General features: G+C 51.7%; 1 protein-coding gene across 1 annotated transcript; it reads left to right on the top strand.

Moving 5' to 3' along the window:
• Positions 1-309: 309 nt before the first annotated feature.
• Positions 310-25,160, top strand: HSD17B14 (hydroxysteroid 17-beta dehydrogenase 14). The gene is made up of 9 exons (XM_003814303.6): positions 310-781; positions 1,262-1,300; positions 2,488-2,570; positions 4,100-4,166; positions 5,074-5,165; positions 23,051-23,155; positions 24,448-24,515; positions 24,626-24,722; positions 24,830-25,160. Exons 1-9 carry the CDS (start codon positions 694-696, stop codon positions 25,001-25,003), a joined length of 813 nt encoding a protein of 270 aa, XP_003814351.1. The 5' UTR covers positions 310-693; the 3' UTR covers positions 25,004-25,160.
• The last annotated feature ends 1,380 nt before the right edge of the window (positions 25,161-26,540 follow it).

The raw sequence follows: 26,540 nt of genomic DNA, 5'->3' as shown, positions 1-26,540 counted from the left end.
GTTGTGGCACTGGGGTCTCTGAGGGGCAGAGCTGGAGTCGTGGACTCCTGGGTCCTGAGAGAGGAAGGGACAGGGGGCTTGGACTTATAGGTCTCTGGGAAGAAGGGATAGAGAACCTGATCCCGCGGTCTGAGAGTGGAGGGGGCTGGGCCAGGATTCCCGGGTCTGAGGGAGGAGGGGCTGGGACCCTGACTCTTGGGTCTGAGGGAGGAGGGGCTGGGAGGCTGGACTCCTGGGTCTGAGGGAGGAGGGGCTGGGACCCTGACTCCTGGGTCTGAGGGAGGAGGGGCTGGGAGGCTGGACTCCCGGGTCTGAGGGAGGAGGGGCTGGGAGGCTGGACTCCCGGGTCTGAGGGAGGAGGGGCTGGGAGGCTGGACTCCCGGGTCTGAGGGAGGAGGGGCTGGGGGCCTGGACTCCCGAGTCTGAGGGAGGAGGGACTGGGGCTTCTGGATTCCCGGGTCTGTGGGAGGAGGGACTGGGGCTCCTGGATTCCTGGGTCTGTGAGAAGAGAGGAGTGTCTGAGGGAGGAGGGGCTGGGGACAAACTTCCAGGTCTCTAGCCTTCCTGGCAACGCCCCCCGAGGCCGGACTTCCAGGATCCAGCCTCTATTGAGGATTTGATGCGACGGCCTCACGGGGCTTTGGAGGTGAAAGAGGCCCAGAGTAGAGAGAGAGAGAGACCGACGTACACGGGATGGCTACGGGAACGCGCTATGCCGGGAAGGTGGTGGTCGTGACCGGGGGCGGGCGCGGCATCGGAGCTGGGATCGTGCGCGCCTTCGGTGAGCCGGGTCTGACTGCTGGGAGCTGTGGAGTGTGAGAAAGGAAGGATGGGGGCGGGGTGATGGGGGCGGAAAATAGGGACTCCAGTACTGCAGCCAGGATTCTGATATTATAAAAGCCAATTTGCCGGCTAAAGTAAGTGTGTGGCGCTGTAGGCTAGGGCTGAGTCTGACAGGGTCTCCGAAGGCAGTGGCCCCTTTCTCTGGGTCTGTTGGTGTAGCTACAAAACCAGTGGTTTGAGGAATGGCTCTGTCAGTCGTGGAGTTTGCTCTGGAAGCCACGAACGGGGGTTCAGGAGCCTCAGCAGAAACAAGGCAAGGAGAGTATGTGTCAAGGCGTCTGCCCTCTGTCCTATGGGTGATCATGAGACTGGGGTCACGAGGGGAGAGGGAGATCAGCCCCAATCCAGGTGGCCACAAGAGGGCGGCAGAGGCTTTAACCAAGGCTCGGAGAGTAACCTGTTCCCTTCCTATTCTCAGTGGACAGCGGGGCCCGAGTGGTTATCTGCGACAAGGATGGTGAGTGACGGTCCCTCAGCCCTCACCCTGGCCCTTCCTCCCTCAGACCCAGAGGTCCAGACCCCCAGCACCTCCTCCCTCAGACCCCGGAGTCCAGGCCCCCAGGCCCTACTTCCTCAGACCCAGGAGTCCAGACCTCAGCCCCTCCTCCCTCAGACCTAGGAGTCCAGGCCCCCAGCCCCTCTGCCCTCAGACCCAGGAGTCCAGGTCCCCAGCCCCTCCTCCCTCAGACCCAGAAGTCCAGGCTCCGGCACCTCCTCCCTCAGACCCAGGAATCCAAGTCCCCAACCCCTCCTCCTTCAGACCCAGGGGTCCAGGCTCCCAGCCCCTCTTCCCTCAGACCCAGGAGTCCAGGCTCTGGCACCTCCTCCCTCAGACCCAGGAGTCCAGGCCCCCAGGCCCTACTTTCTCAGACCCAGGAGTCCAGACCTCAGCCCCTCCTCCCTCAGACCCAGGAGTCCAGGCTCCCAGCCCCTCCTCCCTCAGACCCAGGAGTCCAGGCCCCCAGCACCTCCTCCCTCAGACCCAGGAGTCCAGGCCCCCAGCACCTCCTCCCTCAGACCCAGGAGTCCAGGCCCCCAGCCCCTCCTCCCTCAGACCCAGGAGTCCAGGCTCCCAGCCCCTCCTCCCTCAGACTCAGGAGTCCAGGCCCCCAGCACCTCCTCCCTCAGACCCAGGAATCAAGTCCCCAACCCCTCCTCCCTCAGACCCAGGGGTCCAGGCTCCCAGCCCCTCTTCCCTCAGACCCAGGAGTCCAGGCTCTGGCACCTCCTCCCTCAGACCCAGGAGTCCAGGCCCCCAGCCCCTCCTCCCTCAGACCCAGGAGTCCAGGCTCCCAGCCCTTCCTCCCTCAGACCCAGGAGTCCAGGCCCCCAGGCCCTACTTCCTTGGACCCAGGAGTCCAGACCTCAGCCCCTCCTCCCTCAGACCCAGGGGTCCAGGCCCCCAGCCCCTCCTCCCTCAGACCCAGGAGTCCAGGCTCCCAGCCCTTCCTCCCTCAGACCCAGGAGTCCAGGCCCCCAGGCCCTACTTCCTCAGACCCAGGAGTCCAGACCTCAGCCCCTCCTCCCTCAGACCCAGGAGTCCAGGCCCCCAGCACCTCCTCCCTCAGACCCAGGAATCCAAGTCCCCAACCCCTCCTCCCTCAGACCCAGGGGTCCAGGCTTCCAGCTCTTCTCTCCCTGCAGAGTCTGGGGGCCGGGCCCTGGAGCAGGAGCTCCCTGGAGCTGTCTTTATCCTCTGTGATGTGACTCAGGAAGATGATGTGAAGGTAAGCCGAGTTCCTGTTCCTACCCCCATCTCCGCTAATGACCAGTTCTTTGTTCTCCTCCAGCCATTTGCATATGCCTTTCCCTCTACTTTTCCTTCCTCTCCTGGCTCCGCTGGACTCGTCAAAGGTTTCCACCCAGTGTCACTCCACACACAAGGTCTTCTGTGACTGATGGGCAGGTCACATGTTCCATCTGTCACACCTCTCCAAGGCTCTTAGCACATTTAACATGTGGATGGAAATGAATAAGTCCCTCAAAGTGGGTCAACTGGAACTGATTTTTCTGTCTCTTTTTTTTTAAGTGTCACTGAGGCTGGAGTGCAGTGGTGTGATCTCGGCTCACTGCAACCTCAGCCTACCGGGTTCAAGCCATTCTCCTATCTCAGCCTCCCGAGTAGCTGGGATTACAAGTGTGCGCCACCATGCCCGGCTAATTTTTTTTTAAGAGAGTTTTGCTCCTGTTGCCCAGGCTGGAGTGCAATGGTGCAATCTCAGCTCACCGCAACCTCTGCCTCCCAGCTTCAAGTGATTCTCCTCTCTCAGCCTCCCGAGTAGCTGAGATTTCAGGCATGTGCCACCACACCTGGCTAATTTTGTATTTTTAGTAGAGACGGTGTTTCTCCATGTTGGTCAGGCTGGTCTCGAACTCCCAACCTCAGGTGATCCGCCCGCCTCAGCCTCCCAAGGTGCTGGGATTACAAGCATGAGCCACCGTGTCTGGCTAATTTTTGTAGTTTTAGTAGAGACAGGGTTTCACCATGTTGGCCAGGCTGGTCTCGAACTCCTGACCTCAGGTGATCCGCCCACCTCAGCCTCCCAAAGTGTTGGGATTACAGGTGTGAGCCACTGCACGTGGCCTGTAACTGATTTTTTCTCCATTATTTCTGGGTTCCTATTTCTTCCTTTTAATCAGTATCTCTCTGTTATCTGCCCCCCTTGGGCAACTGTCCCCTACGCTCTCTCTGAATCCTTGTCACCCCCCTGCCCCACCCCCGACCCTGGGTGTGACGACTGCAGTGTGGCTCTGACCAGCCCCCTGTCTCCTTCCTGTCTCCTGCTTGCCTGCTGTGTCTGCTGATCTCGGAGTCCCCTCTTCCTCTAGCTCTTGTCCCCTGACCTGGGAGTTCAGCTTCCCCCTCCTGCCTTGCATTTGGGAGCCCTGTCTTCTTTATGGCTGGACACCCCATCTACTGCTCATTCAAAGGACATTTCCTGGGCTGGGCGTGGTACCTGTAATTCCAGCACTTTGGGAGGCTGAGGCGGGTGGATCACTTGAGCTCAGGAGTTTGAGACCAGCCTGGCCAACATAGTGAATCCCTGTCTCTACTAAAAAGTACAAAAATTAGCCGGGCGTGGTGGCAGTCGCCTGTAATCCCAGCTACTTGGGAGGCTGAGGTAGGAGAGTTGCTTGAACGCAGGAGGCTGAAGTTGCAGTGAGCCAAGATCGTGCCAATGCACTCCAGCCTGAGTGACAAGAGGGAGACACCGTCTCCAAAAAAAAAAACAAAGGACATTTCCTTTCTCCTCAGATCCTGGTTTCTGAGACCATCCGCCGATTTGGCCGCCTGGATTGTGTTGTCAACAACGCTGGCCACCGTGAGTTGTGAGACCCCAGGGCCATTTTCCACCTCCTGCCCCCCAACTCTGTTTCCTGCACCTCAGTTTCCCCACTCCCTGCCCCTGATTCCCTCATCCTGCCTCATACCTCTTTCTAGCCACTTGGACAGGAGAGTAAAGCAATGGAAGCCCCCCAGGCCTGTGCTGAAACTGTGGCCCTGTTCCATCCCTCCTGTGTGTCCCCAGGGCTGTGCCCTCACTTGGCCATGTCTCTCTTCTTTTCTTTTCTTTTTTCTTCTCTTCTCTTCTCTTCTTTCTTTTCTTTTTTTTTCAGATGGAGTCGCACTCTGTTGTCCAGGCTGGAGTGCAGTGGTGTGATCTCAGCTCACTGCAACCTCTGCCTCTTGGGTTCAAGCGATTCTCCTGCCTCAGTCTCCCAAGTAGCTGGGATTACAGGCGCCCACCAGCACGCCAGGCTAATTTTTATATTTTTAGTAGAGATGGGGTTCATCATGTTAGCCAGGCTGGTCTTGAACTCCTGACCTCAGATGATCTGCCCACCTCGGCCTCCCCAAATGCTGGGATTACAGGCATGAGCCACTGCACCTGGCTTTTTTTTTTTTTTTCTGAGATGGGGTCTCATTCTGTCGCCCAGGCTGGAGTGCAGTGGCTCGATCTAGGCTCACTGCAACCTACACCTCCCAGGTTCAAGCAATTCTCCTGCCTCAGCCTCCTGAGTAGCTGGGAATATAGGCACCCGCCACCACACCCAGCTAATTTTTGTATTTTTAGTAGAGACAGGGTTTCGCCCTGTCAGCCAGGTTGGTCTTGAACTCCTGACCTCATGATCCGCCTGCCTCAGCCTCCCAAAGTGCTGGGATTACAGGCGTGGGCAACTGTGTCCAGCCCCCGTCACTTTTCCTCTCTCTCTCACCCCCCACTTTAGACCCACCCCCACAGAGGCCTGAGGAGACCTCTGCCCAGGGATTCCGCCAGCTGCTGGAGCTGAACCTACTGGGGACGTACACCTTGACCAAGGTGAGGGCTGGCGACCCTGCCGCCAGGCCCGAGCAGCCTCCTGATAGGTGGATTGTGTGATGCATTTTGTCTAAGAGCAAAATGTTTTCCGTTCTTTTCATTTGTTTGTTTGTCGGAGACAGGGTCTCTCTCTGTCGCCCAGGCTGGAGGACAGTGGTGTGATCTCGGCTCACTGCAACCTCCACCTCCTGGGTTCAAGCGATTCTCGTGCCTCAGCCTCCCGAGTAGCTGGGATTACAGGTGCGGGCCACAAAACCAGCTAAATTTCATAATTTTTGGTAGCTATGCTTCTGACTGCAAGTGATCTGCCTGCCTTGGCCTTCCAAAGTGCTGGGATTACAGACTTGAGTCACCACGCCTGGCCATCTATTTTCTGTTCTTTAGTTTAATCTCCTTATTCCAAAAGGAAGATAAATGACTGCGAATCTCTACATCCAGCAAAAGCTACCTTTGTAGCTACATAGCCCAGTCTTAGGAACCTTCTAGAACCTTCCAGACTGGTGGTGGTAGGAGGGGATGTTAAGAACATATTGGGGCCAGACACAGTGGCTCACACCTTTAATCCCAGTGCTTTGGGAGGTCCTTGTGGGAGGTTCACTTGAGGTCAGGAGTTCAAGACAGCTGGGGCAATACAGCTAAACCCCCCATCTCTACAAAAAGTTTTAAAAATTAGGCGTGGTGGTGCCCTTGTAGTCCCAGCTACTCAGGTGGCTGAGGTGGGAGGATCGTTTGAGCCCAGGAAGTCAAGGCTGCCATGAGCTATGTACACACCACTGCACTACAGCCTGGGCAACATTGCAAGATGCTGTCTCAAAAATAAATAAATAAATAAATAGGCCAGGTCTGGTAGCTCACATCTGTAATCCCAGCACTTTGGGAGGCCGAGGCAAGAGGATCCCTTAAGCCCAGGAATTCGAGACTAGCCTGGGCAACATAGTGAAACCCTCGTCTCTACAAAAAATACGGAAATTACCTGAGCATGGTGGTGCGCCTCAGGTACTTGGGAGGCTGAGGCGGGAGGATTGCTTTGTTGTAACCGAGCGAGTTATAGAGAAACGCCACACTCTGAGACAAGATCAGGAGTCCTTTATTAGCCGGCAGCTGAGAGACGGCTAGCGCTTAAAATTCTCTCGGCCCCGAAGAAGGGGCTAGATTTTCTTTTATACTTTGGTTTAGAAAGGGGAGGGGGGGAGTCTAGTTAAAACAATCTTACAGAAGTAAAGCAGGCAAAAAAAGTTAGAAAGATAAATGTTTACAGGAAAGCAGACAGTTCCAGGTGCAGGGGCTTTAAACACATCACAAGGTGATAGACGCTGGACGTTGGGCGCTATCAACCAGACAGAAACGCGGGGGCTTAGGGTACTATTAATCGGGCGACTGCCTGGGAACTGCGGATATAACTTGCCACAGTATCTTATCAGTAATTGCATTCTTTGATGTGCTGGGAGTCAGCTTGCACAAGTTAAGTCCTTGAAGAAAGGGGGGTGGGTAAGGGGCTGCAAGTGAAAGAGCCAGGATGGAGTCTGTCTGGCTCGCTCACCTAAGGGAGAGTCAATTCATGTTAAAACAAGGTTAGGGTATCACAGCTTGAGCCCAGGAGGCGGAGGTTGCAGTGAGCTGAGATCGTGCACCTGCACTCCAGCCTAGGTGACAGAGTGAGACCTTGTCTCAAAAAAAAAAAAATTCATTAATTAATTTTTAAAAAGAGCATGGAGTCCAGGCATGGTGGCTTAAGCCTGTAATCCCAGTACTTTGGGAGGCCGAGGCAGGCGGATCACCTGAGGTCGGGAGTTTGAGACCAGCCTGACCAACATGGAGAAACCCCATCTCTACTAAAAATACAAAATTAGCCGGGTGTGGTGGCACATGCCTATAATCCCAGCTACTCAGGAGGCTGAGGCAGGAGAATCACTTGAACCTGGGAGGCAGAGGTTGCAGTGAGCTGAGATCGTGCCATTGCACTCCAGCCTGGGCAACAAGAGTGGAAACTCCGTCTCACACACACACAAAAAAGCCAGGCCTGGTAGCTCATGCCTGTAATCCCGGCACTTTGGGAGGCCAAGGCAGACAGATCACTTGAGGTCAGGAGTCCAACATGGTGAAACCCCATCTCTACTAAAAATACAAAAATTAGCTGTGCGTGGTGGCAGGTGCCTGTAATCCCAGCTACTCAAGAGGCTGAGGCGGTAGAATTGCTTGAACCTGGGAGGCGGAGGTTGCAGTGAGCTGAGATTGCGCCACTGCCCTCCAGCCTGGGTGACAGAGTGAAACTCTTTCTCAGAAAAAAAAAAAATTAGCTGAGTATGGTGGTGCTCCTGTAATCCCAGCTACACGGGAGGCTGAGGTGAGAGGATCGCTTCAACCTGGGAGCTGGAGGTTGCAGTGAGCCGTGATTGTGCCACTGCACTCCAGCCTGGGCAACAGAGCGAGACCTTGTCTTAAACAAGAACTGGGGGAGAGCTGGGGAGGGAATGAGAAAGAAAACAAACCTTTTTATCTGAGAAAGGAGAGCCCCTTTAGATGATCAGGATCAGGCCCAGAGGGGCTTTTTAACAACTTTTTAAAAAATTTATTTATTTATTTTTTGAGACAGAGTCTTTTTTTTTTTTTTTTTTTTTTTTTGAGACGGAGTCTCGCTCTGTCACCCAGGCTAGAGTGCAGTGGCGCGATCTCGGCTCACTGCAACCTCCGCCTCCCAGGTTTAAGCAATTCTCTGCCTCAGCCTCCCTAGTGGCTGGGATTATAGGCACTCACCACCACGCCTGGCTAATTTTTTTGTATTTTTAGTAGAGACGAGGTTTCACCATGTTGGCCAGGCTGGTCTTGAACTCCTGACCCCGTGATCCACCCACCTCAGCCTCCCAAAGTGCTGGGATTACAGGCATGAGCCACTGTGCCTGGCCTTTTTATTTTTTAATAGAGGTGGGGTTTCACTATGTTGTCCAGGCTGGTCTCAAACTCTTGGGCTCAAGTGATTCTCCTGCCTCAGCCTTTCAAACTCCTGGGATTACAGGTGTGAGCCACCGCGCCTGGCTCAGAGGGACTTTATAAAAATGTATTTTAATTACTTTTTGAGACAGGGACTCACTCTGTTGCCCAGGCTGGAGTACCATTATAGCTCACAGCAGCCTCGAACCCCTGGGCTCAAGTGATCCTCTTGTATCAGCCTCCTGAGCAGCTGGGACCACAGGGGTGCACCACTATGACTGACTAATTTTTAACTTTTTTGTAGAGACAGGGTCTTTCTGTGCTGCTCAGGCTGGTCTCGAACTCCTTGCCTCAAGCTGGGATTACAGGCATGAGCTACTGCACCCGTCCAATAATTACCTTTTGAGGCTACTTGGTTTCCGGACTCTAGACGACCTGATACCAAGTAGCTCTAGAGTGTCACACACTCTATAGTTCAACCATGTATAGCCAATCACTAATCAATGTGATGTCTGTAAACCAATGACAATTCCTGATGAACAACTTTTGTAATCACCGCCTCTCTTGATTCGTCCTTTTTTCTTTAAAAAGTTGAGCCTTTGGCCAGGCGCGGCACCTCATGCCTGTAATCCCAGCACTTTGGGAGGCCGAGGCGGGCGGATCACGAGGTCAGCAGATCGAGACCATCTTGGCTAACGCGGTGAAACCCCATCTCTACTAAAAGATAAAAAAAATTAGCCGGGCATGGTGGCAGGTGCCTGTAGTCCCAGCTACTTGGGAGGCTGAGGCAGGAGAATGGCGTGAACCCAGGAGGCGGAGCTTGCAGTGAGCCGAGATTGCGTCACTGCACTCCAGCCTGGGCAACAGAGCAAGACTCCGCCTCAAAAACAAAAAAAAAAGTTGAGCCTTTTTTTTTATTATTATAGAGTTGGGGTCTTGCTCTGTTGCCCAGGCTGGTCTGGAACTCCTGGCCTCGAGCCATCCTTCTACCTAGGCCTCCCGAAGTTCTGGGATTACAGACATGAGCCACTGTGCCTGGCCTGAGCCATTTTTTTTTCTTTTGCTCTCTGGAGCACTCCCCAGTACAACCTGGAAGTGTGTCCCAGGCGGCAGGGGACACACTTCTATATTAATAATCTCCTATATTAAAAAGGAAGAAGGTTCTCAGCCTGCCGCCCGGGACACACTCCTGTATTAAATAAATTCTTTGTTGGGCGCAGTGGCTCACGCCTGTAATCCCAGAACTTTGGGAGGCCGAGGCAGGCGGATCACTTGAGGTCAGGAGTTTGGCCAACATGGTGAAACCCCATCTCTACTAAAAATACAAAAATTAGCCAGACGTTGTGGCACACACTTGTAATTCCAGCACTCAGGAGGCTGAGGCAGGAGGATCACTTAACCCTGGGAGGTGGAGGTTCCAGCGAGCTGACATGGTGCCGCTGCACTCCACCCTGAGTGACAGAACAAGACTCTGTCTCAAAAAACAAAAATAAATAAATAAATAGGTAGATAAACTCAGTCCTATATTAAAAAGGAAGAAGGTCTTGAACCTGCAGCCCAGAATACATTCCTATGTTAATCATCTCTTCTTATATAATCTCCTATATTAAAAAGGAAGGAGGCCAGGTGTGGTGGCTCACACCTGTAATCCCAGCACTTTGGGAGGCCGAGGCGGGCAGACCACAAGGTCAGGAGATCGAGACCATCTTGGCTAACATGGTGAAACCCCGTCTCTACTAAAAATACAAAAAATTAGCTGGGCGCAGTGGCGGGCTCCTGTAGTCCCAGCTACTTGGGAGGCTGAGGCAGGAGAATGGCATGAACCCGGGAGGCGGAGGTTGCAGTGAGCCGAGATGGCACCACTGCACTCCAGCCTGGGCAATAGAGTGAGACTCCGTCTCAAAAAAAAAAAAGAAAAAAAAAAAAGGAAGGAGAAGGGTTGGTCACGGTGGCTCACACCTGTAATCCCAGCACTTTGGGATGCCAAGGGGGGTGGATCACTCATCAGGAGTTCAAGACCAGCCTGTCCAATATGGTGAGACCCCGTCTCTACTAAAAATACACAAAAAATTAGCCGGGCATGGTGGTGAGCGCCTGTAATCCCAATTCCTCGTGAGGCTGAGGCAGGAGAATTGCTGGAACCTGGGAGATGGAGGTTGCAGTGAGCCGAGATTGCACCACTGCACTCCAGCCTGGGCAACAGAGCAAGACTCTATCTAAAAAAAAGGAAGGAGAAGAACACACATCAAAGCCTTTCCCTACACCCTTGCTTATGCAACAGCTGCACACAAACATCCACTCTCCATAACATCTTTATTCTCCGCATAGCACTTTTTAATTAATTAACTCAACAAATAGTTATATAGCACCAGCAACGTGCGGAGCCCTGCGCATACAGCTATGAACACACAACAGAAGAAAATCCCTGTCCTTGCCAGGCACGGTGGCTCATGTCTTTGTAATCCCAGCACTTTGGGAGGCTGAGGCGGGCAGATCATGAGGTCAGGAGTTCGAGACCAGCCTGGCCAACATGGTGAAACTCCGTCTCTACTAAAAATACAAAAATTAGCCAGGCGTGGTGGTGGGCGCCTGTAATCCCAGCTTCTTATGAGGCTGAGGCAGGACAATCTCATGAACCCAGGAGGCAGAGGTTGAGGTGAGCTGAGATCACACCACTGCACTCCAGCCTGGGTGACAGAGCGAGACTCCATCTCAAAAAAAAAAAAAAAAGTGGGGTTTTAGGTTTGTTCTCCCCACCTCCAGCAACTGAGCAACTGACTGGACAGAGCTGCCATTCACTGTGGCAGGAAAGCCTGGGGAGGGCGCTGTTGAGCATGAACTGCCTGGTGGACGTCCTGGTGGGAATGGGCATTGGGCATGAGATCGTGGAGGTGGGGCTCTGGAGATACCAGCTTGCAGCTGACCAGTTTGAGGCTGGAGGAACTCAGGGGAGCAAGAGTAGACAAAGAGGGGAGAGGCCTGGGGGCGGGCCCAGTGTCCAGGAAGCTTCAGGTGCTGACTCTGAGGTGGCATCCAAGATCCAGGTGAAATGTTCCTGGGACATTGGGCAATCCCCTGCTCAACCAGTGAACCCTGGCTCCTGTTCCAAATTTGTGTTGACTTTCTAGGATTAACCCAACACTAAAAACACCTCCACACATAAAACACACCTACACCTCAGCCCATGAAGAGTTAATATATGTATATATATAATATATATATATATATTTTTTTTTCTTTTTCTTCTTTTCTTTTACTTTTTTTTTGAGACAATCTTGCTCCATCACCCAGGCTGGAGTGCAGTGGCAGGATCTCGGCTCACCGCAACCTTGACTACCTGGGCTCAAGAAATTCTCCTGCCTCAACCTCCCGAGGGCCTGAGACTACAGGTGCCCACCACTACGCCCAGCTGATTTTTGTATTTTTTGTAGAGTTGGGGGTCTCACTATGTTGTTCAGGCAGGTCTCAAACTCCTGAGCTATAGCGGTCTGCCTGCCTCGGCCACCCAAAGTGCTAGGATTACAGGCGTAAGCCACCATGTCCGGCCTATCTTTTTTCATTCATTGCCAACATTTCACAAGACAGATTTCACATAAACCACCACATTTCTTGTTTCTCTTAGAAAGTTGGTCAAGTTGGGCCAGGCACGGTGGCTCACACCTGTAATCCCAGCACTTTGGGAGGCTGAGGCGGGCGGATCCCGAGGTCAGGAGATCGAGACCATCCTGGCTAACACGGTGAAACCCCATCTCTACTAAAAATACAAAAAATTAGCTGTGCGCGGTGGCGGGTGCCTGTAGTCCCAGCTACTCGGGAGGCTGAGGTGGGAGAATGGCGTGAACCCAGGAGGCAGAGCTTGCAGTGAGCCGAGATCACGCCACTGCACTCCAGCCTGGGTGACAGAGCAAGACTCCATCTCAAAATAAATAAATAAATAAAGTTGGTTAAGTTGGTCAACAGGACCTGCGGGGCAGAGAGGCAGAAATAACAAGTGGCTTGTTTGCCTAAATTCTCTGCCACTTCTTACCTGCAACGTCATGCAAGTTACTCAGCATTTCTGCTCCTCTGTTTTCTCACCTGTGAAATGGGGCCAATTGTGACAGAGTTGTTCTGAGGATTTAATGAGATTAGATTAAATACCCATGAAACCCTTATCAATATTTATCATGCTGCAATCTCAGCACTTCGGGAGGCTGAGGTGGGAAAATCACTTGAGCTCAGGAGCTCAAGACCAGCCTGGGCAACATAGCACCAGACCCCATCTCAACCAAAAATAAACAAAATTAGCCAGACAGGGTGGCACACATCTGTAGTCGCAGCTACTCAAGAGGCTGAGGAGGATCACTTGAGCCCAGGAGGTTGAGGCTGTAGTGAGCTATGATTGCGCCGCTGCATTCCAGCCTGGGCAACAGAGTAAGAACTTGTCTCAAACAAAACAAAGCAAGAATAACTTGCTCCACCCATTGACTCCTGCCCCCGCCCACCACCCAGATCATACAATTTTTTTTTTTTTTTTTTTTTTGCGACGGAGTCTCGCTCTATCGCCCAGGCTGGAGTGCAGTGGCACCATCTCAGCTTATGGCAACCTCCACCTGCTGGGTTCAAGTGATTCTCCTGCCTCACCCTCCCAAGTAGCTGGGACTACAGGCACACGCCACCACACCTGGCTAATTTTTGTATTTTTAGTAGAGATGGGGTTTCATCATGTTGGCCAGGCTGGTCTGGAACTCCTGACCTCAAGTGATCCGCCTGCCTCGGCCTCCCAAAGTGCTGGGAGGCGTGAGCCACCGCACCCAGCCCAGATCATACAATTTTATCAGTAGGAACTTCATGCGTACCATACCACCAGTGTATTAGAATGCTTTTTATTTTTATTTTGACATAATTTAAGACTTACAAAATATTCCTAGAATAGTACAGATAATTCATGTATACTGAAACTCCCCATTGTTCTTTTCTTTTCTTTCTTTCCTTTTTTTTCTTTTTTTTTGTCTTTTTTTTAGACAGAGTCTTGCTCTGTCGCCAGGCTGGCATGCAATGACACGATCTCAGCTCACTGCAATCTCTGCCTCCCGGGTTCAAGCTATTCTCCTGCCTCAGTCTCCCGAGTAGCTGGGATTACAGGCACCCACCACTACACCCGGCTAATTTTTTTTTAGTAGAGGCAGGGTTTCAGCATGTTGGCCAGGATGATCTCAATCTCCTGACCTTGTGATCCGCCTGCCTCAGCCTCCCAAAGTGCTGGGATTACAGGTGTGAGCCACTGCGCCCGGCCCTTTCTTTCTTTCTCTCTCTTTCTTCCTTCTTTCCTTCCTTCCTTCCTTCCTTCCTTCCTTCCTTCCTTCCTTCCTTCCTTCCTTCCTTCCTTCCTTCCTCCCTCCCTTCCTTTTTTCTTTCCTTCTTTCCTCCTTTCCTTGTCTTCCCAGCTGGTGAGCAGTGGTGCCATCACAGCTCACTGCAGCCTTGAACTCTTGGGCTCAAGGGATCCTCCCACCTCAGCCTCTCAGCCCTCTGAGTAGCTGGGACTACAGATACATGCCACAGCACCCGACTAATTTTTTTTTTTTTTTTAGTTTCAGTAGAGAGGAGGTCTTGCTATGTTGCCCAGGCTGTTCTTGAACTCCTGAGTTCAAACTGTCTTCCTGCCTTGGCCTCCTAAAGTGTTAGGATGACAGGCGTGAGCCACCATACCTGGCCTTCTTTCTTTTTTTCTTGACTTTTACTTGTGGTTCAATGTTTAACTTTTATTTATTTATTTATTTATTTATTTGATGGAATCTCGCTCTGTTGCCCAGGCTGGAGTGCAATGGCATGATCTTGGCTCACTGCAACCTCTGCCTTCCTGGGTTCAAGCCATTCTCCTGCCTCAGCCTACCAAGTAGCTGGACTACAGAAATGTACCACCATGCCCGGCTAATTTTTGTATTTTTAGGAGAGACAGGGTTTCACCATGTTGGCCAGGCTGGTCTTGAACTCTTGACCTCAAGTGATCTGCCCGCCTTGGCCTCCCAAAGTGCTGGGATTACAGGTGTGACCCACCATGCCTGGCCTCAATGTTTAACATTTTTAAAAAAGAAAAATAGGCCGGATGCAGTGGCTCATGCCTGTAATCCCAGCACTTTGGGAGGCCTAGGCGGGCGGATTGCCTGAGGTCAGGAGTTCAAGACCAGCCTGGCTAACATGGTGAAACCGCGTCTCTACTGAAAATACAAAAAAAATTAGCTGGGCAGGGTGGCGCATACCTGTAATCCCAGCTACTCGGGAGGCTGAGGCAGGAGAATCACTTGGACCCAGGGAGGCGGAGGTTGCAGTGGGCTGAAATTGCGCCACTGTACTCCAGCCTGGGCAACAGGGCAAGACTCAGTCTCAAAAAAAAAAAAAAAAAGAAAGAAAAAAGAAAAGAAAAATATAGTAGTATAATAAATACCTATATGCCCATCATTTGTATTAGCATTTATTCACATTTTGTACACCATATATATGTGTCTGTATATACATAAATGTATATATTTCTTTTTGTCAAAGTATTATAAAGTATATTACGACACAATGACAGTTCATTTCCAAACACGTTAGTAAGCATCTCCTAAAAATAAAGCGTTATTATTATTATTATTTTGAGATAGTGTCTTGCTCTGTCACCCAGGCTGGAGTGCAGTGAAATGATCATGGCTCACTGCAGTCCCGACTTCCTAGGCTCAAGTGATCCTCCTACCTCAGCCTCTCAGGTTGCTGGGACAACAGACATGCACCACCACGCCCAGCCAATCTTTTATTTTTTTGTAGAGACAGAGTCTCACCATTTTGTCCAGGCTCAGGCCTTTTTTACATAACAAAAATACCATTATATCACCTAATACAATTAACAGAAATGTCTTAATACCATCTCATATTTAACTCTATTTAAATACACCCAGAAGTTCCCAAATGTTTTATTACAGCTAATTTGTTCACACCAGGATCCCGACAACATTTGCATATTGCCTTTGTTTTCCCTGAGGGCAAAGACTTTTGTCTGCTTGTTCATGCACTTGTTGCAAAGAAATCTTGTGAACACTTGTGTCGCTGCCATTATCACCATCGTTATTTCCATCACCATCATTACCATTGTTACCACCCTCACCATCATTCTCACCGTCATCCTCACCATCACCATTTTCACCATCACCACCATCACCATCAACACCATCTTCACCACCATCACCATCCCCAACCTCACCATCATCATCACCATCATTACCACCATCATCACCATCAACACTGTCATTACCACAATCATCACCATCACCATCAACAACATCAGCATCACCATCATTGCCACCATCATCACCACCATCATCACCATCACCATCATTACCACAATCATCATCACCATCACCACCACCATCATTACCACAATCATCACCATCACCATCCTCATCATCATCACCACCGTCATTACTAAAATTTACCATCACCAACATCACCACCATCATTACCACAATCATCGCCATCACCATCGTCATTACCACAATCATCACCATCACCATTACCACCGTCATCACCATCGTCATCATCATCACCACCATCACTACAAATACCATCGCCATCATCACCACCATCACTACAATTACCATCACCATCATCACCACCATCACTACAATTACCATCACCATCATCACCACCATCATTACCACAATCATCACCATCACCATCAACAACATCAGCATCACCATCATTGCCACCATCGTCACCATCATCACCATCACCGTCATTGCCACAATCATCACCATCACCACCATCACCATCCTCATCATCATCACCACCGTCATTACTAAAATTTACCATCACCAACATCACCACCATCATCACCATCCCCAACCTCACCATCATCATCGTCACCATCATTACCACCATCATCACCATCAACACTGTCATTACCACAATCATCACCATCACCATCAACAACATCAGCATCACCATCATGGCCACCATCATCACCACCATCATCACCATCACCATCACCATCATTACCACAATCATCATCACCATCACCACCATCACCATCCTCACCAGTATCACCATTATCATCACCATTACCACAATCATCACCATCATAACCACAACTGTAACCATCATTACCACCGTCACCATCCTCACCAACATCACCATTATCATCATCACCATCATCATTACCAAAATCACCATCATGATCATCACTATCATTATCATCATCATCCTCACCATCTTCACCATCACCGTCACCATCATCATCACTACCATCATCAGCATCTTCACCATCATCCTTATCATCATCCTCATCACCATCCTCACCATCACCATCCTCATCATCACCATTATCACCATCATCTCACCATCACCATCATGACCACCATTATCATCACCATCATCACCGTTATCACTATCATCACCATCATCACCATCACCATCAAAATCCCATAGAAGCTCTCTTTTTTTCTCTTCTCTCTCAGCCATGTGACTTTGGAAGCTCTTTAAATGTTGATTCTGGGGCCCCTGCCCAGATCCCTTGAATTAGAATCTCCAGGTCTTTGGCCTTCCTGGTGGATTCTGATACAAGCCAAAGTTTGTGACTCCCTAGGCTAGGGAAAACAAGGGCAGGATTAAGGATATTTAGATAGTCAAGGAAATTATATTTTGTGGGCAGTAGGGATCCACAGAAGGTGTTGGAACACAGGGGTTTCAGTTGTAGTCTCTCAGAGCTGGATTGTTCCTTAAAGATCTATCCATTCTGAGGCCAGGCGCGGTGGCTCATGCCTGTAATCCCAGCACTTTGGGAGGCGGGTGGATCACGAGGTTGGGAGATTGAGACCATCCTGGCTAACATGGTGAAACCCCGTCTCTACTAAAAAATACAAAAAATTAGCTGGGCGTGGTGGCGGGCGCCTGTAGTCCCAGCTACTCAGGAGGCTGAGATGGGAGAATAGAGTGAACCTGGGAGGCAGAGGTTGCAGTGAGCTGAGATCGCGCCACTGCACTCCAGCCTGGGTGACAGAGTGAGACTCTGTCAAAAAAAAAAAAAAAAAAATCTATCCATCCTGGCTGGGTGGGGTGGCTCACGCCTGTAATCCTAGCATTTTGGGAGGCCCAAGCAGGCAGATCACAAGGTCAGGGGTTTGAGACCAGCCTGGCCAATATGGTGAAACCCTGTCTCTACTTATTTATTTATTTTTTTATTTTTGTCTTTTTTTTTCTTACTTTTTGTGGAGAATGGGGTCTCGCTATATTGCCCAGGCAGGTCTCGAACTCCTGGGCTCAAGCCATCCTCCCACCTCTGCCTCCCTGAGAGCTGGGATTACAGATGTGAGCCACCGCGCCCAGCCGAAACCCTGTCTATACTAAAAAATTACAAAACTTAGCCGGGCGTGGTGGTAGTCCCAGCTACTCGGGAGGCTGAGGCAGGAGAATTGCTTGAACCTGGGAGGCAGAGGTAGCAGTGAGCCGAGATTGCGCCGCTGCACTCCAGCCTGGGCAAGACAGAGTGAGACTCCATCTCAAAAAAAAAAAAATAATAATCTATCCATTCAGTCCTCTATTTAGTCAAGTATTGACCAAGCCAGGCAACATTCTTTTATTTTGGAGATGGCGTCTCACTCTTTCACCCAGGCTGGAGTGCAGTGGTGCAATCTCGGCTCACTGCAACCTCCACCTCCCAGGTTCAAGCAATTCTCATGTCTCAGCCTCCCAAGTAGCTGGGATTACAGGTATGTGCCACCATGCCTGGCTAATGTATTTTTAGCAGAGACAGGGTTTCACCATATTGGTCAGGCCGGTCTCGAACTCTTGACCTTAGGTGATCCACCTGCCTTGGCCTCCCAAAATGCTGGGATTACAGGCAGGAGCCACTGCACCCAGCCTCAGGCAACGTTCTTTTTCGGTTTGTTTTTTGTTAGAGATCGGGTCTTGCTGTGTTGCCCACGCTGGAGTGCCATGGTGTGATCATAGCTCATTGAAGCCCTGACCTCCCAGGCTCAAGTAATCCTCCCACCTCAGCCTCCCGAAAACCTGGGACCACAAACGCACACCACTATGCCTGGCTAATTTTTGTATTTTTGTTGAGATGGCTGCGAGGGAGTCTCACCATGTTGTCCAGACTGGTCTCAAACTCCTTGGGCTCAAGTGATCCTCCCACTTCAGCCTCCCCAGATGCTGGGATTACAGGCGTGAGCCACTGCACCTGGCCCTGGCAGTGTTATAGGTGCTGGAGATATGGCAGGGAGCCAGGTACACGTAGGCTCTGTCCTTGGGGAGTTTACAGTCCTGGGCAGCCAGGTCTTCCTAAACAGAGACATGAGTTCAGAAGAGTATGTTTTGCTTTATGAGGGGGATGGGTGTGGTTCTGGGAGAGTGTGACCTGGAGGCTGGCCCGTTCAGGGAATGTAGCCAAACTTACTGGAAGTAATGAAATCTGAGCAGCATTGACCAGTGGAGGAGGTGGAGAAAGAGATGGCAGGGCGAGGGCCTGGCAGCGAGACAGGGTTTGGTGCTGCTGCCAGCTGGGCCCAGTGAGAGAACGGGATGTTGCAAGAAGAGATTGGGGTGGGAACCAGATCAGGCAGGGCCTTGAAGGGCATGCTGAATCATCTGGTCTTTATGTCAAGAGCAATAGGGAGCTGTGGCAGGTATTTGAGCAAGGGAGTGATGTGATCCTGTTAATATTATTAACAGATCATAGGCTCTGGCTCCTGTAGGTATGAGGGACAAATCTGAGGGTTAAGCGTGAGAGTGGGAGAACCAGTATTAGGAGTTGATTGCATTTGAGCTGGGCATGGTGGCTCATGCCTGTAATCCCAGCACTTTGGGAGGCCGAGGTGGGCAGGCTGCCTGAGATCAGGAGTTTGAAACCAGCCTGGCCAACATGGAGAAACCCTGTTGCTACTAAAAATACAAAAATTAGCCAGGTGTGGTGGTGGGCGCCTGTAATCCCAGCTACTCGGGAGGCTGAGGCAGGAGAATTGCTTGAACCTGGGAGGTGGAGGTTGCAGTGAGCCGAGATCGTGCCACTGCACTCAAGCGTGGGTGACAGAGCAATACTCTGTCTCTAAAGCAAACAAACAAAAAAAGGAGTTGATTGCATTTGTCCAAGGGAGAAGTGGGGGCCTTCAAGGCCTCGTGATCTGGCCCCTGTTCTTCTCTGACCTCACCTCCGGCCACACTGGCCTCATTGCTCCCAAACACAACAGGCCTGCTCCTGTCTCAGAACCTTGGCACTTAAGAACTGGGGGTCTCAGTATGTTGCCCAGGCTGGCCTTGAACTTCTGGGCTGAAGCGATCCTCCCACCTCGGTCTCCCAAAGCACTGACATTACAGGTACCTGCCACTGCACCTGGCCCCCAGCGGGTCCTTGATATAGAGCAGGTGCTTAGCAACCTTGAGGGGTGCGGGGAGAAGGACACTCAGGGAGTGTGGGACAAATATTTACTGAGCTCCAGCTGTGTGCCTCGTGCTGGGGTGAGGGTGGCAAGATCCGTTTCTCAGCCCTGGTGAGACTCACGTTTGCAGGGTCAGGTGGGGGAGGAGATTAAACAGCAGGGCAGGTGCACAGACTGAGAGAGAAATGGAGCAAGGCGGGTGGGGTGGGCACTGGGAGGGAGGGAGGGTGTCACGGCTGGTGGGAGTGAGAGGAGGCGAGGATGAGAGGTTCCCTGAGGAGGAGGGCAGAGGCTGGTCAATGCCCACATCATTCACGTTCATATTAGAGCATGGTTTCTCTTTTTCTTTTTCTTTCTTTTCTTTTTTTTTTTTTTTTTGAGACAGTCTTTATCTGCTGCCTAGGCTGGAGTGCAGTGGTGCGATTGTGGCTCACTGCAACCTCTGCCTCCCGGGATCAAGAGATTCTCCTGCCTCAGCCTCCCAAGTAGCTGGGATTACACGCACCACCACACCCGGCTAATTTTTGTATTTTTAGTAGAGATGGGGTTTTGCCATGTTGACCAGTCTGGTCTTGAACTCCTGACCTCAGGTGACTGCCCGCCTCAGCCTCCCAAAGTTCTAGGATTACAGGTGTGAGCCACCGTGCCTGGCCTAAAGTTCTTAATACTTAGAATTGTGAGAAATTGTTGTTTGTTTATGGGTTTGGGTCTCAGCCTGTCCAGCAGCAAATGCTGGTGCTGTCAGGTGTCACGTGATGCCCTGTGGGCGTCAATCATCCCTCCATTCCTTAGTCTCCTCGCTTGTGAAATGGGACTCTCAGCTGTACCTCCTTCTTGTAGGTACAGGAGAATGTTAGAGGGATGAAATGAGCTAATCCATGTAAATTGCTGAGGACAGGGCTGGACACATACCAGGTCCTCCATTCATTCATTAATTCACCCATTCATTCATTCAAAGGATATTTATGAAGCATGTGCTATGTGCCAGGCACCTTTAGTGCTGGGGAAGAAACAAAAGAAATCTTGACCATCCCTCATAGGTTTCTGCATGCTGGTGGGAGAGACAGAACATGAACAAACAAGTAAAATATATATGGCCTGTCAGAAGGGAGTGTGTGACACAGAGAAAAGACATCTGAAAGAGGGAAGGGGACCCAGGGGTGTGGGAACTGCAGTTTTATTTTATTGTTTTATTTTTGGGCCAGGCGTGGTGGCTGACGCCTGTAATCCCAGCACTTTGGGAGGCGGAAGCAGGCAGATTACTTGACCTCAGGAGTTCAAGACCAGCCTGGCTAACATGGTGAAACCCCATCTCTACTAAAAAAATACAAAAATTAGCCAGGCATGGTGACACATGCCTGTAGTCCCAGCTACTCAGGAGACTGAGGCAGGAGAAGGGCTTGAACCTGGGGGGAGGAGGTTGCAGTGAGCCAAGATGACATCACTGCACTCCAGCCTGGGCAACAGAGTGAGACTCTGTCTCAAAAAATAAAACAAAACAAAAAATATTTTTTTGTTGTTAAAAAAAATAAAGACAGGCCAGGCACGGTGGCTCAAGCCTGGAATCCCAGCACTTTGGGAGGCCGAGCCAGGCAGATCATGTGAGATCAGGAGTTCGAGACCAGCCTGGCTAATATAGTGAAACCCTGTCTCCACTAAAAAAAAAAAAAAAAAAAAAAAAAAAAATTATCCTGGTGTGGGGGCACATGCCTGTAGTCCCAGCTACTCGGGTGGCCGAGGGAGGAGAATCGCTTGAACCTGGGAAGTGGAGGTTGCAATGAGCTGAGATTGCACCACTGCATTCCAGCCTAGACAACAGAGCGATACCCTATCTGAAAGAAAGAGAGAGAGAGAGAGAAAGAAAAGAAAGAAAGAAAGAGAAAGAAAGAAAGAAAGAAAGAAAGAAAGAAAGAAAGAAAGAAAGAGAAAGGAAGGGTCTTGCTAAGTTGCCCAGGCTGGCCTCAAACACCTGGGTTCAAGCAATCCTCCCTCCTCGGCTTCCCAAAGTGCAAGGATTACAGGTGTGAGCTAGTGATCCTGGCTTGCAGCTTTAAACAGTATAGCCAGGGAAGGCCTCACTGAGGAGGTGACCTCGGATCAGGGTTTGAGGGAGCTGAGGGAGTGTTTACCCAGGACCGTCCCCGTTTAGCATTGACACTGTGGACTGAAAATACCATGTCCCCAAAAACCCTTCAGTCCTGGGCAAACTGGGATGGCTGGCCACCCTAAGAGTGGGTCATGTGGCTCTCTTAGGAAAAGGCAATCCAGGCAGAGGGAACAGCAAGTTCAAAGGCCCTGAGGTTGGAACACGCAGGGTGTGTCGAAGATACAGCACAGAAAAGGGTGGAGGTCGTTTTGGAGGGGAGCAGAAATGGCTTGAAAGAGTCGGTGGGGGGAACCGGGCAGGGAGCTCATTTAGATTCCCACTCGGAGAGCCTGCTAGGGGTGCCGCCTTGTACCAATTAGTCTTAAGTGGCAGGAACAGGCCTTGCCTGGCCAGCTCAGCTTTCTAAGGCAAGCGAGATCAAAGATAGAATTTGAGTTTATCCAAGGTCATGTGTAGTCAACGAACACACACGCACACACACAGAGAGAGTATTTAGGGACTTCCCAGGTGGCCAGGGAGTTGAATTGCAGGAGAAATGGTGGCAGGAAACAGTGCATTTCTTTTTTTTTTTTTTTCCTGAAACGGAGTCTCGCTCTGTTGCCCAGGCTCTAGTGCAGTAGCGCGATCTTGGCTCACTGCAACCTCCACCTCCCGGGTTCAAGTAGTTCTCCTGCCTCAGCCTCCCAAGTAGCTGAGATTACAGGAATGCACCACCATGCCTGGCTAATTTTGTATTTTTAGTAGAGATGGGGTTTCATCATGTTGGCCAGGCTGGTCTCAAAATTCTGACCTCAGATGATCCACCCACCTCAGCCTCCCAAAGTGCTGGGATTACAGGTGTGAGACACTGTGCCTGGTCTAGAGTGCCTTTCATGAAGGCCTCATAGAAACCATCTTCCCCTCCATGGATAAAAGAACTTCCTGGCTGGGTGTGATGCCTCACGCCTGTAATCCCAACACTTTGGGAGGCCGAGCGGGGAGGATTGCTTGAGCCCAGGAGTTCAAGGCTGCAGTGAGCTACGATCGTGCTACTGCAGTCCAGCCTGGGCCACAGAGACTTCACCGGAAAATAACTTCATCCCATTTTTGAAAAATATGCAGCCTTCTGGATCTCTCATCCATTTTCCTGTCTTGATATGGACAGGAATTTGAGTAACATACAAAGACCAAGGGAGAAGGGAACAGAGATAGAGACGAAGAAAGAGAGTCAGAGACTGAGGAGAAGAGAGAGAAATCCCTTCCCGCCAAGGAGAGACTCCTTGAGTGCTGAGACCCAGCGACCCCAGGGCAAACCAGAGAGGGTGTTATGTTAGATGCCGTCTCTAGCAGTCACTGAGATCAACTAGGAACACGCCAGGGAGGTGGCCGTCATCCCAGATGTCAGGATGGCTGTAGCTGTGTTTCAGTGGTCTGGGAAGATGCAGGGCTTGTGTAGCTTACTTGGCCTCTTGTCTCCCTAGCTCGCCCTCCCCTACCTGCGGAAGAGTCAAGGGAATGTCATCAACATCTCCAGCCTGGTGGGGGCAATCGGCCAGGCCCAGGCAGTTCCCTATGTGGCCACCAAGGTATGGCAGCCCCTACCCCTTCCTTCCCTCCCTACTCCTTCCCATGGGCCTTGGCTTTGAGTCCAGACAACTTAGGAGCTAGACCTAGCAAGATCTTGGCCCTAGAGAGTCTCACACCTAACTCCCAGATTCAGCACCCAGGCATAACTGCCTGTGACAGATTTCTGTTTTTTCTTTTCTTTTTTTTTTTTTTTAAAGATGGAGTCTCGCTCTGTCACCAGGCTGGAGTTCAGTGGTGCAATCTCAGCTGCAACCTCTGCCTCCTGGGTTCAAGGGATTCTCCTGACTCAGCCTCCCGAGTAGCTGGGACTACAGGCGCACGCCACCGCACCCAGCTAATATTTTTTGTATTTTTTAGTAGAGACGGGGTTTCACCATGTTAGCCAGGATGGTCTCGATCTTCCGACCTCATGATCCGCCTGCCTTGACCTCCCAAAGTGCTGGGATTATAGGCATGAGCCACCGCACCCAGCAGATTTCTGTTTTTTCTTTTCTTTCTTTCTTTTTTTTTGAGATGGAGTTTCGCTCTTATTGCCCAGGTTGGAGTGCAATGGTGTGATCTTGGCTCACTGCAACCTCCGCCTCCCGAGTTCAAGTGATTCTCCTGCCTCAGCCTCCCAAGTAGCTGAGATTACAGGTGGCTGCCACCACGCCCAGCTAGATTTTTGTATTTTTTAGTAGAGACGAGATTTCACCATGTTGGTCAGGCTGGTCTCGAACTCCCGACCTCAGGTGATCCACCCGCCTCGGCCTCCCAAAGTGCTGGGATTACAGGCGTGAGCCACTGCGCCCGGCTTTCTTTTTTTCTTTTCTTTCTTTCTTTTTTTTAGATAGGGTCTCACTCTGTCACCCAGGTTGCAGTGTGGTGGCATGATCTCAGCTCACTGCAACCCCTGCCTCATAGGTTCAAGCAATTCTCACGCCTCAGCCTCCCCAGTAGCTGGGATTACAGGCGTGCACCACCATGTCCGGTTAATTTTTGTATTTTTAGCAGAGATGGGGTTTTGCCATGTTGGCCAGGCTGGTCTTGAACTCCTGGCCGCAAGTGATCCACCCATCCCGGCCTCCCAAAGTGCTGGGATTACAGGTGTGAGCCACCGCACCTGGCCTTCCTGTGACAGATTTCTATGCCAAGTTTCTCCCAAGAAACCAAGCCTGGTGCCTCTGAAGGCAGCCTTCAAGGAGGGCATGACTTCCCCATTCTGATGCCCCCCTGGCTGGCAGGAGACAATGGATGGCAGGGACCCCATGTCCCGGGGACTGAACTTTCTTCCCCGCTCCATTTTCTGCAGGGGGCAGTAACAGCCATGACCAAAGCTTTGGCCCTGGATGAAAGTCCATATGGTGTCCGAGTCAACTGGTGAGCTGCTCTGAGCAGGCAGAGAGCCTCCTGGGGGAACTGGGGTGACTGGGAGTGATCCCAAGTGATTCGAGACAGATTGCTTTGATCCCCCCTCTCCCTTCCTCTAGTATCTCCCCAGGAAACATCTGGACCCCACTGTGGGAGGAGCTGGCAGCCTTAACGCCAGACCCTAGGGCCACAATCCGAGAGGGCATGCTGGCCCAGGTAGGAGTGGGGTTCAGATCCAGGTGGTAGAAGGTGGCATGGGGGTGGGGGGCATGGCGATCAAGTGGGGCTCCTCTTGACCTCCTTCCCCCCTCTTTTCTCCCCAGCCACTGGGCCGCATGGGCCAGCCCGCTGAGGTCGGGGCTGCGGCAGTGTTCCTGGCCTCCGAAGCCAACTTCTGCACGGGCATTGAACTGCTCGTGACGGGGGGTGCAGAGCTGGGGTACGGGCGCAAGGCCAGTCGGAGCACCCCCGTGGACACCCCCGATATCCCTTCCTGATTTCTCTCATTTCTACTTGGGGCCCCCTTCCTAGGACTCTCCCACCCCAAACTCCAACCTGTATCAGATGCAGCCCCCAAGCCCTTAGACTCTAAGCCCAGTTAGCAAGGTGCCGGGTCACCCTGCAGGTTCCCATAAAAACGATTTGCAGCCAGAAGGAGGAGGATATCGTTATTATTTATTTCCCATCCTTTAGACGAGTCCTTCTGCCCCACTTAGCCCTTGCACCCCAGACACACAAGTTGCCTCGACCCTGAAGGACTGCAGCTCCCCCCGCCCCCCAACCCCAGGCCTTGCAGCAAGCAGGTGCCTGATGTTGCTAGCCCTGTCGCTGTCGCCAGGGGCTCCTGGGAAGGGTAGAGCGGTTTGGCTTCACCAGCGCGCTAACTAAAGGCCCGCAGGGGAGAGTAAATTAAGCGCTAATTAGGAGGTAATGGAGGGGGAGACGCAGAAGGCCCTCTTACTCTTGGCCCTCAGGGAAAAGGAGTTTTCCTCTCACTGCCTGTAGAATAGGAAGGTGGCTGGCAAGAAAAGTCCAAAGGGAAGAGAAAGTAGGGGGTTGAGACATCTGGATCAGAGGGAGGAGGGGCTGAAACTCCTGGGTTTTGGTCCGCAGGGCACTGGGGGACGCAGACTCCCCAGCTGGACCCAGGAGGGGCGCAGGGCCCGGGTGCGCTGGCGTCCCCCAGGTGAGGGGTGGAGCTGCAGGGCTGCTGCGGATTGGCTGTGGCCGGGGGGGCGTGTGCACCAACCGCTGATTGGCCGCGGCGGGGGCGGGAGCTGTCAGTGGGCCCCGACCCTACAGCCCGGGGCTGGCGGGTGGGGCAGGAGGACTGGGGCGGAGCGCAGAAAAACAGGGCGACGCCCTGTGAGGGAAGGGTCCCGCGGTTTGGCTGTTTGGGCCTGTGGCTGTTAGGGGTGGCAGGATAGTGACCCGGGGACAGGACTTGGGGGCACTGTGGGGGTAGAATTTGGAGACAGAGTGTCCCAGGGTAGGATTGCCGAGACACAATGGCCGAGGGATACGATTTTTTTTTTTTTTTTTTTTTTTAAATTTGAGACGGAGTCTCACTCTGTCGCCCAGGCTGGAGTGCTGTGGTGCAATGTCGGCTCACTGCAACCTCCGCCTCCCGGGTTCAAGCGATTCTCCTGCCTCAGCCTCCCGAATAGCTGGGATTACAGGCCCCCGGCACCACGCCCAACTAATTTTTGTATTTTTATTTATTTATTTTTATTTATTTATTTTTTTTGAGACGGAGTCTCGCCCTGTCACCCAGGCTGGAATGCAGTGGCGCGATCTCGGCTCACCGCAACCTCCGCCTCCAGGGTTCAAATGATTCTCCTGCCTCAGCCTCCCTAGTAGCTGGGATTACAGGCGCACGCCACCACACCCGGCTAATTTTTGTATCTTTAGTAGAGATGGGGTTTCACCATGTTGGTCAGGCGGGTCTTGAACTCCTGACCTTGTGATCCGCCCACCTCGGCCTCCCAAAGTGCTGGGATTACAGGCGTGAGCCACCGTGCCTGGCCTTAATTT

This window comes from Pan paniscus, chromosome 20 (assembly GCF_029289425.2).
Source record: "Pan paniscus chromosome 20, NHGRI_mPanPan1-v2.0_pri, whole genome shotgun sequence".
Taxonomy (NCBI): domain Eukaryota; kingdom Metazoa; phylum Chordata; class Mammalia; order Primates; family Hominidae; genus Pan; species Pan paniscus.
This window is presented reverse-complemented; position numbering and strand designations above follow the sequence as displayed.